The sequence below is a fragment of the Periplaneta americana genome, chromosome 11, assembly GCF_040183065.1.
Source record: "Periplaneta americana isolate PAMFEO1 chromosome 11, P.americana_PAMFEO1_priV1, whole genome shotgun sequence".
Classification (NCBI taxonomy): domain Eukaryota; kingdom Metazoa; phylum Arthropoda; class Insecta; order Blattodea; family Blattidae; genus Periplaneta; species Periplaneta americana.
Genome location: NC_091127.1, coordinates 79,588,798 through 79,603,311, shown reverse-complemented (window position 1 = coordinate 79,603,311; position 14,514 = coordinate 79,588,798). Strand labels below are relative to the sequence as shown.

General features: G+C 35.1%; 1 protein-coding gene across 2 annotated transcripts in view; it reads right to left on the bottom strand.

Annotated features, from left to right (window-relative positions):
- LOC138709124 (ABC transporter G family member 20-like) overlaps positions 1-14,514 on the bottom strand; it is a 226,789-nt gene that overhangs the window by 103,010 nt on the left and 109,265 nt on the right. For both annotated transcript variants that reach the window (XM_069839660.1, XM_069839661.1), the window contains exon 2: positions 9,381-9,621. In XM_069839660.1, the coding sequence (XP_069695761.1) occupies positions 9,381-9,616 (236 nt within the window). In that variant the 5' untranslated portion in view covers positions 9,617-9,621. The remainder of the gene's footprint in view (positions 1-9,380; positions 9,622-14,514) is intronic.

Sequence of the window (14,514 nt, the reverse complement as noted above, 5' to 3'; positions counted from 1 at the left end):
TACCCATACATTCTTCTCTATTCTGTCATGCAAAGGCATGCAGTGCGAGGAGATCCATGCTATCTGAGAAACTATGAATTGTTTACTCCTTAGTTAAGGTAGACTATAATAATTCATAGATTCAGTAACATATAGCAAGGAAATTAATTTATAAAATTATTTCTTTAAATATCATGTTTTGATATCTGAAAGTGACTTAATATTAGCTGCTAGAAGCGTCATTTAGGTGAGACACAGGGCAATGACCCCCTTCCATGAGTTTCAAATTAAACAAAATTAATAGACTAGTTCAATAGTAAACTACTTACATTACTTACTTACAAATAGCTATTAAGGAACCCGCAGGTTCATTGCCGCTCTCACATAAGCCCACCATCGGTCCCTATCCTGTGCAACATTAATCCACACCTCCCTCAAATCTATGTTTATATTATCCTCCCATTTACGTCTCGGCCTCCCTAAAGGTCTTTTTCCCTCCGGTCTCCCAATTAACACTCTATATGCATTTCTGGATTGCCCATAAGTGCTACATGACCTGGCCATCTCAAACGTCTGAATTTAATGTTCCTAATTATGTCAGTGAAGAATGCAATGCATGCAGTTCTGCGTTGTGTAACTTTCTCCATTCTCCTGTAACTTCATCCGTTTTAGCCCCAAATATTTTCCTAAGACCCTTATTCTCAAACACTCTTAATCTCTGTTCCTCTTTCAAAGTGAGAGTCCAAGTTTCACAACCATACAGGATAACCGGTAATATAACTGTTTTATAAATTCTAACTTTCAGATTTTTTGACAGCAGACTAGATGACAAAAGCTTCTTAACCGAATAATAACACGCATTTCCCATATTTAGTGTGCGTTTAATTTCCTCCCGAGTGTCATTTATTATATTTGTTACTGTTGCTCCAAGTCATTTGAATTTTTTCACCTCTTCGAAGGATAAATCTCCAATTTTATGTTTCCATTTCGTACAATATTCTGGCCATGAGACATAATAATATACTTCGTCTTTTCAGGGTTCACTTCCAAGCCTTATCGTCTTACTTGCTTCAAGTAAAATTTCCGAGTTTTCTCTAATTGTTTGTAGATTTTCTCTTAACATATTCACGTCATCCGCATAGACAAGAAGCTGATGTAACCCGTTCAATTCCAAACGCTCTCTGTTATCCTAAACTTTCCTAATAGCATATTCCAAACGAAGTTAAAAAGTGAAGGTGATAGTGCATCTCCTTGCTTTAGCCCGCAGTGAATTGGAAAAGCATCAGATAGAAACTGGTCTATACGGACTCTGCTGTAAGTTTCATTGAGACACATTTTAATTAATCTAACTAGTAAACTACTACTAAAGATAAATATAAGAGCTGTAGTTGTAATATTAAAATATTTAACTGAAACGCTTAAGATACAAAATGTGAGCTAGTTAATCACTTTGCTCAAATTAAACCAAAGCTACATTAGTGGTTGTGTTCTATTGTAAAGGAAGTAACAATTTTCCTGTTAATCGAAATTGAAATTTCTTCATAAATAAAATATTGTTTGTGTTAATTTGTCCACACATAGACATATTAAGAGCAAGTGCATAAAATATGTATCGTATAAGTAGGATATGAAGCTAAAGCTAGACGTATGTGTGGAAATTGGAAATGTACTGTAAAATTATGTATACTTGACCATAAAACAAAAAAATTAAATCCTATCAGCAACATTTGCGATTTAAAATAATAAAATTAGGCTAGGTATTTAAGAAATGGAAAAAAGAAAAAAAAATGAACTTTAAAAATATGTTTAGTGCATCTGATATCATGGTTTACATCTTTTTATGCTTAGTTTTAAGAGGGAATAGGGAGACAATACGTCACGCGATATGCCCTATAAAGTTTCCCCTAAAAATGTTGTCCCCTCCGAGCAAAAACTGAAATGACGCCCTTGTTAGCAACCGACACGTCGACTTGCGTGGTTCATGACGTCATGCGAAAAACTTAGTTTTCATTTCACGCGAATGGTCTTACTTTATAATGTTTTATTTTTTACTTGGTTATTTAAGGCGCTCTATCAACTACTGGGTTATTTATCGTCGAAGGAATTGGTGATAGTGAGATGGTATTTGGCGAGATCAGAACGAGGATTCGCCATAGATTACCTCATATTCGCCTTTTGGTTGGGGAAAACCTCGGAAAAACCCAACCAGGTTATCAGCCCAAGCGGGAATCGAACCCAGCCCCGAGCGCAATTCTGAATAAGCAGGTAAATGCGCTACCGCCTGAGCTACGCCGGTGGCTTGCAATGTTGTAAGCAGCTTTTTATCAATGTGGTTTTCGTCGATGGATCAAGTGTAGTTGCTGGGATCTATGGAAACATAGGGTCTATTTGCAATAAAAGATGACTTCAAATAAACTATATAAAATATAGTGTGTATTCCTACGAAGTGGAAAATAGGCATCTACTAATAGCGACAATACGTGCTTCAGTACAGTCTTGAAAATGCGTGGTAGTGTATACTATCAATATTCACTTGATTCCTCATTTATCTTTTTTCATTCCTTTTACTTTTAGTCTTATTTATATACTGTATTGAAGAGGAAGATTCAAAATGTGCTTTTTTAAATGGATTACAGAGCTAACAAACGGCTCTCACTTAAATCTTAATACCTCATACTGCAGAGCGAGCGCTTTGTAACTACAAGTAGTAGGCCTACATGTTTGTTGATTCAGAACTCTGCAAAATGAGCTGATTGTACTTGTTTCTAATCTGTAGATCTAGATTTAGTACTTTATTTAATGATAATTCTATAAAATTAACTGGACCACAGGAAGCACCAGTTTTTCTTTTGCAATTGCGTGCTATGAATATTATAGAAATACAGGCTACTAGCCATGTGATTTTACTTTTCGGCATGCAGTACTTTCCACAAAATAACCTGGAACTATTCATCTACTGAACGTAGTAATGAATGGATGTATTGCCTTTATATTGTCCACATCAGTGCACTAAATTGCTTTCTTGCTGATATGCTTGCTGATATGGGTAATAGGCCTACTTATTAAGCCTTCTACCCATAATTCACCTCTATTACATCATCCATAAAGTAATTCACCTTGACCTATGGAGCAAACTTAAATACCCACAATACGAATTTATCAGCACGTGCCTTGTTACCTGAATGGCTAACGTATCCGTCACTAGTTCCAGAGAACATCGGATCGAGAATGTTTCAGATAATTAAGATAAGTAATTAATAATACACATTTGTGATTAAATGTACGAGTACGTTGTGACTAAAGGAATATAGCTGAGATACGCAGATCAGAAGATACGGTAGAGAAATGTTATGTCTTGTCCTAGCTTACGAGTACAGTCACTGAAAGAAGTGGAGCGCTACTGGGAAGCTAGGAAAAATATATCTATATATTTTTTACTCTTTCTTATTATTTGTTCACTTGTCGTTTTCTTTGTGGATTAATTATTCTGTAATCAAATTATCAGCCATTAGATAGATAAATAAATAAATATTCTATCCGATTCAGCTACCAAAAGTCGTTGGCTTTATAGGCCTACTCTTTGCAGTCTGAGAATCTGTTTTGTAAACTTTTCACTCGATTCGAAGACTCTACTCATATTAAATATTTGTATTCCGTATAAAACGTTAATTATACCCAAGAATATGTTTCTCGAAAGAAATTACTTAATGGCTCGTTCTTCCGAGTTCATTTTCTTATCTTTTGCCTTTTTTTTTACTTATATTTTGCTTATAATAGGCCTAATAATAATAATAATAATAATAATAATAATAATAATAATAATAATAATAATAATAATAATAATAATCCGTGGCGCTACAGTCTGTGAAGGACCCAGACTGACCAGCCGGCTGCTGGCCTCACGCCCACATGCCGAAGCAGAGGTGGACGATCATCCAACCAGAATGGAGGTATCGTGTGGTTAGCACGATGATCCTCCCAGCCGTTATAGCTGGCTTTCGCAACCGGATTTCGCTACCTATTGTAACTCCCCAAGTGCATCACGATGCTGGGTCCCATACACTGGCCTAAATTTCATGAGAAAATTTCTTCTCCTGAGGACTCGAACAAGCGTGCATTCCGTAACGCAAGTCCTAGGCAGGATGCCTTAGATCACGACACCACGGCGTGGGACGTATTTTGCTTATACTGTATCTTAATTAGACATTTTATGCAATAGCATATACATTTTTATACTTCTTACTGCCATATAAAACTGTCATTTATAAAACTTGGGTTCTTATTTACAGGGAATGTTTGAGCAGTGTCGCATATTTGTTGAAATAAATTATGATAATATTTTTGTGATATCATCCTCTTTATAATTAATATTGGATGGTACCTGTGGAGTGGTATTTTACGACGTTTTTTCAACTGCTATGGTTATATAGCGTCTAAATAAGATGGTGATAATGTCAGCGAAATGAGTCCAGGGTCCAACGCCGAAAGTTACCCAGTATTTCCTCTTATTGAGTTGAGGAAAAATTTCGGAAAAAATCTCAACCAGGTAACTTGTCTCAACCAGGATTTGAACCCGGGCTCGCTCGTTTCACAGTCAGGCGTGCTAACCTACTCCATATCGGTGGACCTGCAGTGGTAGTACGTATTTGAATTTATTACTTTGGAATGTACTGTACAGTATATATTTCCGCTATAAATATCATGACTAGGATCAGGAATTATATACACAAAATCTGAAATATGCATAGTAAAACAAGAAAACATGCAAAAACCAATTTTTGTAGGGTTCACTATCTTCATATAAAAAACGAATTGATGTGTTTGATATATCAGGTGGGTATATAAAATTCTTTTTTGTTTGACACTTCATTTCTTTCTTTAACTTACTTTTTTCTGGTTACAAAACACAACTAACAAATTTTCAAGATTCTCTTTGTCATACTTTATTATCTACAAGGATATTTTTAAATACTGAAAATTATGGTTCAACGCCACATGAGATTGCTGGACAAAACTTTAGTGCACAACTGTGAGTTCAGGTTCAAGCAAGACACGCTTCCTTGGCACAAGATTTCCTTCACTTTGAACACAGAGATGTAGCCATGTTCTTTTGATAACACCATGTATAATTTTATCTTATCACCAGTGGGTCCTTGTGAGTGAAAAATGCTCTCTTAGGGATTCTACAGTGAGATCACAAAGTGGGCTTACCCCTCAATGTATTATAACACTACGATGGGTATGGTTGGTTGGTTGATTGATTGATTGATTGATTGATTGGTTGGTGGTTGATTGATTGTATGCACACGTAGGTACCTGATAGTTTTACAATCCAAGACATCGGTATGAAGACCTTCATTTTCATAGCACAACTGAATTCTGCGCCATGTGCTGGCAGATGTTTTGCGGAGATAATCAAGGGTCACTTCGTTGAAGGCATCTTCCACAGTTGCTTGTAATTGTGCCGTTTTGTTATAGCGGTGATTTCGCACTTTGTCCTGATGAAACCCCCAGAGAGCTTTATAAGGTGTTATGAGGTCAGGACTTCGTGTAGGCCAGGCAAAAGGAGCTTGATCATCTGCAGATCCTCTTTCAATCCACCGATTGGAAAAGGTAGTATTCAGGTATCGGCGCACTTGCAATGCAAAGTGTGCTGATGCTCCGTCCTGTTGCAGGACCACAGTGTCTTCGATACCAGCTTATTGCAATTGTGGCACCAACCATTCACTAAACATGTCCTGGTAAGCTGGCCCATTAACCTTGGAAGAAGAAAGGGCCGAAAATGTGTGTTGCATTAAGTCCACCCCATACCATGACGTGGGGTGCATTTCTCTCCACTTCTTCATAAAATAATGGGTTTTCTTTGCCTCAAAAGATGTTTCGTGAATGCATGCTCCGGTAGATAGAACATTTGTCTGTGAAGAGGACATTATCACGGGAAAGTTTGCTTACGGAACGTTTTAAGAAGCGTCCCACATGTCGCTTTACGCGCATTGCAATGCTTAATTCATTGAAGTGGAATGGACGAAAATGCTTGAGCTTTAAATCAACTTTCATGTGCTTCTAAGTCGGTTTCAATGCAAATTTACGTAAAACAGTACTTATTCATCCACAAACCGATTATATGAACAATCAGTCATGTTGGATTCGCGATGCGTGTTGGGAAAAGGTGGTACGAATGTGGGCTTCTCATTGGCTATAGAAGTAATTGTCCTAATTGAAACCAAACCTCAGTGGAGTTGTCTACATTTTCATTCTAAAGCGCACAATTAAATGCTATTTTCGCTCTGTTCTGTCCGTTTTTGAACCTATAGGCCTACTGTTCCAGAATCGCATTCAGCACACAAAATTCTATGAGAAATAATCAATATCTCGAAATCGCAAAAAATGGAGTTGTCTAACTTTGATACTATGCTCTTCATATGCAATTTCTGCAAATATAAAATTCTAATAAGCAATGTCTTATAAGTGTGTGTTATTTAAAGTTAAGAGATTTGATAATGGATGTGAATAAAAATGTAAATATAAAATCTATTCAAATGTGACCTCTTCTCCCCTACTATTCGCAAATGATAAATGAACTAATTTTTCTCGAAAGTGTTAAATTTATAATGAAAAAGTATGTGTTACCTTTGTGATATCCGAATTAATTTCATGTGATCTCGCCACTTAATGGCTGTCAGTCAAACAATAACTATAAATAAACTATTTAACTTATCGGAATCGCAATTTCAAACTATTTTCCGACTGTGCTTAGGTATGCAAAGGTTCACAAGATTCACAGATAGTTCACGGAATTAGAGGAGCTGTAGAATTGATGGGCAGGGCTGTCTGTTTACACGTCTTTGTGTGTATAATTGAGCAAATAAGGGACACTTTGCTGATTGTTCCTTACTTACGGAATTCTGTCTTAAGATTTGCATGTTGCCAAGGTTAACCGTCCGTACCTACTAAACGTCGCTTTAATGTAGGATCTAACCGAGTTGACTTTGAGGAAATTATGGGGGGATGTTTAAATTACTATAATTGGAAGACTATCTTGTCTGCATGAAGAATTTTCAATATTACAATAGCATAAAGTAAACTTAGCGCAACCTAATCCCCGCTACCTCAATATGTTCATTCTTTGATGAGAATTATTGTTTTTAAGCTGTACACAAATTCGCAATTATGTAAATAAAGTCAGCATTCTAAAAGCCGTTGGTCATTTTCTTAGATAATGTGCGTCGAAGTCTAATCGCGCTTGTTTCAGTTTTATCTTTATAGATAGTTATGAATTGTAATGGTTACGAAATGACTATGAAAAACGATTTTCGATGATTATGGTGGAAGTAGAGTCAGTATTTTGGGAAAACTTGTCCCAACACCTTCTTCCTCCGTCATAATTTTCATTTACACTTGTCGAATTTCGAATCCTCGTCTTGGCACAGAAACGAATACTCCATTCCTCGGAAGAACCAAAGGGAATATTGGAATTGGAATGAAGGAATGAAGTAATCAAATAGCACCAGAGAAAGGAAGAAAACAAAGCTCAGAAAAAGGCAAAAAAATAAAATAAACAATTTGAAAAGAACTGAAAGTAAAAGAAAAGGAAATACAAAATTAAATGGAAAAGGAAATGAAAGGAAATTGTATATAAGAAAAAGAGGTCCACTGCTGTGGATTAGCGGTTAGCCTGCCTGAGCGTGCAACGAACGGGCTAGGGTTCAAATCCTGGTTGGGACGTGTATCTGGTTGAAGTTTTCATCAGGGTTTTCCCTCAATCCATTAAGAGCAAATGCTGGATAACTTTCGGCACTGGATCCTGAACTCATCTCGCTAGCATTATTACCTTTGTCTCTAGATAGCCAGAGCAGTTGAGAAAGCGTCGTAAAAAGGGAAAGTACAGAAAGTAAAGATAACAAAAGAAACACAAAATTGAAAGGAAAAGGAAATGGGAGGTAATTATATATGGGAAGAAGAAGGAGAGTAAAGAAACGAAAAAAGAAAATAATAGGGAAAGGAAGTGAAAGGAAATCATACAAAATCAAAAAGAAGGGAGTAAAGAAACTGAAAGGAAGTAAAGGAAGCACAAAATTAAAAGAGGAAAGAAGTGAGAAGAAATTTTATTAAAGAAAAAGTGGGAAACTAAAGAAACGAAAAGGGAAAGAAAATAAACACAAAATTAAAAGGGAAAGGAAGTGAAAAGAAATTACATAAAAGAGAAAGAAGGGAAACCAAAGAAACAGAAAGAGAAAGAAAAGAAACACAAAATTAAAAAGGAGAGAAAGTGAAAATAAATTACATAAAAGAGAAAGAAGGGAAACTAGAGAAACAAAAAGAGAAAGAAAAGAAACACAAAATTAAAAGGAGAAGGAAGTGAAAAGAAATGATATAAAAGAGAAAGAAGGGGACTAAAGAAAAAAAGAGGAAGAAAAGAAACACAAAATTAAAAGGAGAAGGAAGTGAAAAGAAATGACATAAAAGGGAAAGAAAGGAAGCTAAAGAAACAGAAAGAAAAAAAGAAACTCAAAATTAAAAAGAGAAGGAAGTGAAAAGAAATGATATAAAAGAGAAAGAAGGGAGGCTAAAGAAACAGAAAGAGAAAAAAAGAAACTCAAAATTAAAAAGAGAAGGAAGTGAAAAGAAATGACATAAAACAGAAAGGAGGGGAACTAAAGGAACAGAAAGAGAAAGAAAAGAAACACCAAATTAAAAGAAGAAGGAAGCGAAAAGAAATGACATAAAAGAGAAAGAAGGGAAACTAAAGAAACAAAAATAGAAAGGAAAGAAACTCAAAATTAAAAGGGAAAGAAAGTGAAAAAAATTACATAAACAGAAAGAAGGGAAACTAAAGAAACAGAAAGAGAAAGAAAAGAAGCACCAAATTGAAAGGAGAAGGAAGTGAAAAGAAATTACATAAAAGAGAAAGGAGGGAAACTAAAGAAACGGAAAGAGAAAGAAAAGAAACACCAAATGAAAAGGAGAAATAAGTGAAAAGAAATTACATAAAAGAGAAAGAAGGGAAACTAAAGAAACAAAAATAGAAAGGAAAGAAAGTGAAAAAAATTACAAAAACAGAAAGAAGGGAAACTAAAGAAACGGAAAGAGAAAGAAAAGAAATACCAAATTAAAAGGAGAAGGAAGTGAAACGAAATAATACGAAACAAATAGGGAAAGTAAAGGAACGGAAAGAAAAAGGGAAAAGAAAAGTGAAATGAAATTATATGAAAGACAAAGAAGGGGAAGTAAGGAAGGGAAGAACAAAGTAATCAAGTGGAGAAAGAATGCAGCCTATGTAAGAGCGGGATCCATGAGTATAAAAACAAAGAAACAACAGTGAGAGGGCAAAAAGAAAGGAATGCAAACAAAAGGAGATTATGGGAGGGCTAGAAGACGTTAAAATTACAGAGGATACGTACATGCTGCCTTTGGGCACGGTCATGTTGAGGCCGTCGAGCACCACGAGGGGGTTCTTGCTGGCGCCGTAGTGCTTGTAGGCGCGTCGCACACAGACGGCCTGCTGGCGGGCCACCGTCGCCACACTCGCCTGCGCCTTCAACACGTGTTTCCGTTGCTGGCGCTGGCGCTGCTGTTCTTCCTTCTGCTCTTCTGATGACTCCATCGTCGTCACTACTTCGAGTTCTTCAGTCGCCATGGCCTCTGCAAAGGCAAATATATGTTGTCAGCATCGACAATACGTGAAAGATAACCTTTAGATAAAATATATTCCCTGTCACTAAATATGCTAAAATTTAATTATAACTGTGTCTTAAAAAATGTTCTTTTGTGGGATAAGCCTTTTACCTGAACACCGTCGATATGATGACGTCGAACATAAAATCCATTCGTTTTACCTACATTTGACTCTGTCAAGGGGAAAATAAGTATTGTCTCTGAATACGTATCCAACAATTTACTTTATAAATTACCTGACTTCTGACTATATGAAATAAATACGAAGTGAAGTTGAAAATACGTTCTTGAATACGACCCTCTTCTACGAGGACTTCCGACGCCTGTCTTTTCGGTGGGTGTGTGTGTCAAATTACTGCTTGAGTTGGTATACAATTGTTCATTCGTGAAACGTGTTCTTTTTCTAGTTAGCTTTTCTTTATTCTGTTTTTTCGTTTATTTTAAAGAATAATGAAAAGAAAGAACATTAAATAGAGCGGCGGAAAAGAGAGAAAGCGGAACGAGGAGAAAGAAAAGGAAAGAAAGAATGACGAAGATAAGTGAGAAGAGGAGGAAGAGAAAGTGAAAGAAGGAGGAAAAAGTGAAGAAAAGAGGAAAAGGACAAAATAAATATGAGAAATAGAAAGATAAAGAAAAATAATGTAGAGGAATAAGAGAAATAGAGGAAGAGAGAATAAAATAAATCCAGTAATTTTATTACCAATGACTTTATGGCTGAAATATTTTAATCGTATTTTAACTGAGAATAGAGACGAATTTTTAGAAGAAAATGTAGCTAATTATTAAAAAGTCAAAAGAATTTTTAGATCCTATTTTAGAAGAAGAGGTAAAAGTTGCCTTTGCAAGGTCATAAAATGGTAAGGCACCTGGTCCAGGTGGAGTGCAGATGAAATTGTGGAATAGTTTAATACTTTAAATTACATGTATAAAAACAAAATGTAGAGAGAAGTTCTGCTAATTTACAAAGAGATTGTACAATAAAAAAATTCGTCGATATTATAAGATGGATTTAAAATTAACCAAATAGAGGTGTAAAATTTGAGAGAAGCTCTGCTTAAATTAAAAATGTGTTATGGAAATTTATTTGCAACCTTCAATGACATTTGACAAAAGATATTTTGGGATTTAGCAAATCTACATGTTATGATATTAAAATCATTTCCTTGTCTTGTGTCATAGGAATGAATATTATTTCTTAATGTTAAAGTTATAAGATTGACTTTAACATACAAAATTAACGTTAGAATATATAAATTAATTACAGTCATGATTTTGTTTTTCACAAATAATGGTTTACAGTGTTCATTAAAAGCTGCATTCAATAAAATTCTTATGGCCCTTTTTTGAAGAAATAGGACCCTATTTATAAAAGCACTGTTGCCCCATAGCAATATTCCATAGGTAAGAGTACTTTCAAAGTAAGAAAAATAAGCACCACGAATATAGGTTTCAGGTACAACACTTTTTAATCTCTTAAGAAGAAACAAAGTTATTGAAAGTTTAGTAGAAATATGATCAATATGACTTTCCCATGTCACCTTGGAATCAACAATAATTCCTAACTTATTAAACTGACTTTGTTCATGATCGGTCTTCTTAAGAGTAAAAATCACACGTTCAAGTTTAGCTGGGTTCAACAAAAATCCATTTGCATTATATCAAACTTCAACATCTCTTAAATTCTGATGAGCAAAGCTTTTCAAATAGTCAATATCACTGTGTTAACTAAAAAGTAGTATCATTCGCGTGCAGAACAGTATCAGCATTTATATTATAGGCTAGTCATTAATAGCTAGCAAAAACAATATCGGACCCAATACGGAGCCCTGAGGAATTCCATAACATCAGATTATCGGTTTTGGTACATTCATTCTCTCGATTGATTCTCAAAGTCTACTGATAGGAATTGAATCATACGCTTTCTCTAAATCCATAAATACAATTTGGGTTTCTTGAGATTTGGCAGTCCTTTTTTCCATAATTTGTTTCAATACAAATATGTTACATCAGATTTTTTACCATTAAACGAAAGACCTTGTTTGTGATCTGTTAAGTAGGATTCAAAAATCAACTCACTTCCTATGATACCCAAATAACTTAAATTAGTCAATAGAATACTATGATCAACAAAATCAAAAGTATGGAAGAACATAACTGTTAAGGTCAATAGCTAGAATGTTTAACCAGATTTTGGAAGGAGACAGTATCCCTGATGACTGGAAACTATCATACATAACACCAGTTTTTAAGAAAGGTAATAAGAAAAATCCATCAAATTATAGAAACATTATCAGTGTGATGGCTTCAATGAGTAGGTTGTTTAAATAAAATAATAATTTCAAGACTTGAGAAGATTATATCTCCCTATGTATCAGAAGAGCAAACAGGATTCACTGCTGGAAGATCCTGCCTGGATAACATATTTGTATTGAAACAAATTATGGAAAAAAGGACTGCCAAATCTCAAGAAACCCAAATTGTATTTATCGATTTAGAGAAAGCGTATGATTCAATTCCTATCAGTAGACTTTGAGAATCAATGGAGAGAATGAATGTACCAAAACCGATAATACATCTTATTAAAAGGATGTATTATAATTGTACGGCATCTATTAAGTGTGAAGAATCTATATCTTCTGAGTTTAATAATCCAAAGGCTTCAATGGTTTGGATATGTCCATAAGATGCCCGAGGAGCGATGGTCTAAAAAGGTTTTGAATTGGTCACCCCCAGGGAGGAGAAGAAAAGGACGACCTCGACTTACATGGAGAGGAGGAGTTGCTGAGGCCATGGAAGCTGGAGGGTTGGAAAATGGATCTTGGGATGATCGACAATGGAAAAGGGGAATAAAAGGCAACCGCTGAAAGTGGAAACGCCTTTAAAAGTAAAGTAAGTAAAAAGTAAAGAAGAGAGAATAATAAGGAAAATGGAGGCGAATGTCGGACAAGGAAACTAATATACTGAAGGAGAAAGTGAAGTGGGAGGAATAGAAGGAAGTACAATAGAGAAAGAGAGAAGGAAGCAACTGAAGAGGAAAGAGGAAGTAGGAGCAATAGCAAAATGGAGAGGGAGATGGTAGAAGCACAGTCTAGTATATACAGTCACGAAGCTCAATACTTAATAAATATGCATCCACAGATAGTTGCTAACCACCAGGATCGCTACTATCGCCTCATTACAGACCCTTTCCCTAGCAGACGATAAAATGTATACTTTCGATATCGCCTTCTTTTGAAAAAATTAACACCTTCCTTCCACTATTGAAATATGAAATACATAAGGTTTATATATTATTTTCATAAAGTATATATTATAATTTATAAACTCACCTTCCTGGATCTTTCGGTAGAAGGATAACTCTGACCTCTTTTTCTTACAATTTATAGTACTACAAACGTCTCCTTGTCCCATATTATTATTCAAATTATTGTGTTTTAGCCATTTACAGTTATTACAACCGATAACGAACATTTCACAGTTTACACAACTTTTCATAACAATACGAAATACGGTACAGTCAATGCCTTTTCGATCTAGACCAGGCCATAATGTATGTTCGGGTTTTCTATTTCAGTGTATGTAGCTCAGTGAAATATTATATTATAGGTCCTAACTTTATTGCGTATCATTGCCAAGTTTTGTTTAGTGTAATGTGTCCATAAGTTCCGTTTATTTCTTGTTGCATAATATGTTGCAGAAATAATTACAAAACTGTGTTATTTTAATGTGAAGAGAATTTTACATGTTAACATAATCTGTTCGCATCAACATTTTAAGTTTAGACTGGAAGTTATTTTGAGGTTTAATAAAAAATAATTTATATTCTGATTTTAATTTAGCTCATCTACCTTCCTTAATTGTAGACAGAAAATTTACCATACAACTCCTATGAAATTAGTGTACGTATGATTGTGTAACTTCGTCTCTTAGGTAGGTAGTAGATTAATACAATAATTCATTACTCAATTGTAGTATTCAAATACATACAAATTGAATGTACGGAGTATCATACATGCCATTATGCTTAATTATAATGTATAAATGCGAATATTGAAGTACTGGTACAATAAACATAACCTATAATTTCAACATATCTAAATATCCATGCGGTGCAACTGAAAATTATTGAATCGTGCATGAATGAATGTACAAGAATTTCGCAATATTTAATCGAAATAAAAGCAGGTATACCTGTTACACATACGAACAACATAGCCTAATTTTCACACCAAAAATAATGTTACACCTTCACTTGCAAGTGAATTATGTCTGAAGTGTCTCATAATCATTGTTTTAAATTTTATTAATGCAATTACACTAAATTTTAGAGAAATATATGTTACTCTTTATGCATTACAACTAATTTATATGGTTGAAACTCCACCCTTCATGATCGGGTTAAGCGAGTCACATGGCCTGCCTCACGGCCTGTATTAGATCACGATAGCAGTGGCACAGGCTATTGTTCCTATACAGTCACTGTAGTTCCTAGTACTCACAGCGCTCCAAGTGGCTAGCAACTATCGCGAGAAATGCAAAAATCATTCCAAGCTTCGTGACTGTATATACTAGACCAGTGTTCCGCAACCGGTGATGTGCCTTCAAAGATGAAAGATGTGATGCGAAAATTAATTGAAATTAAAATGGTGTGTTGACAAAACATGCCCAATCCCCGAATGTGTTGTGTGTGGTGAAAATCTCAGTAATGCTGTGGTTCCCAGTAAATTGAAACGACATTTCGTAACAAAACATTCTTTTCTGTCAAACAAAGATGTATATTATTGTCGTCGGTTGTTGGAACAAAATAAAAGAAACAAGTGACGCTCATGACAATGTCGGCACAGGTTTCACAAAAAGTAC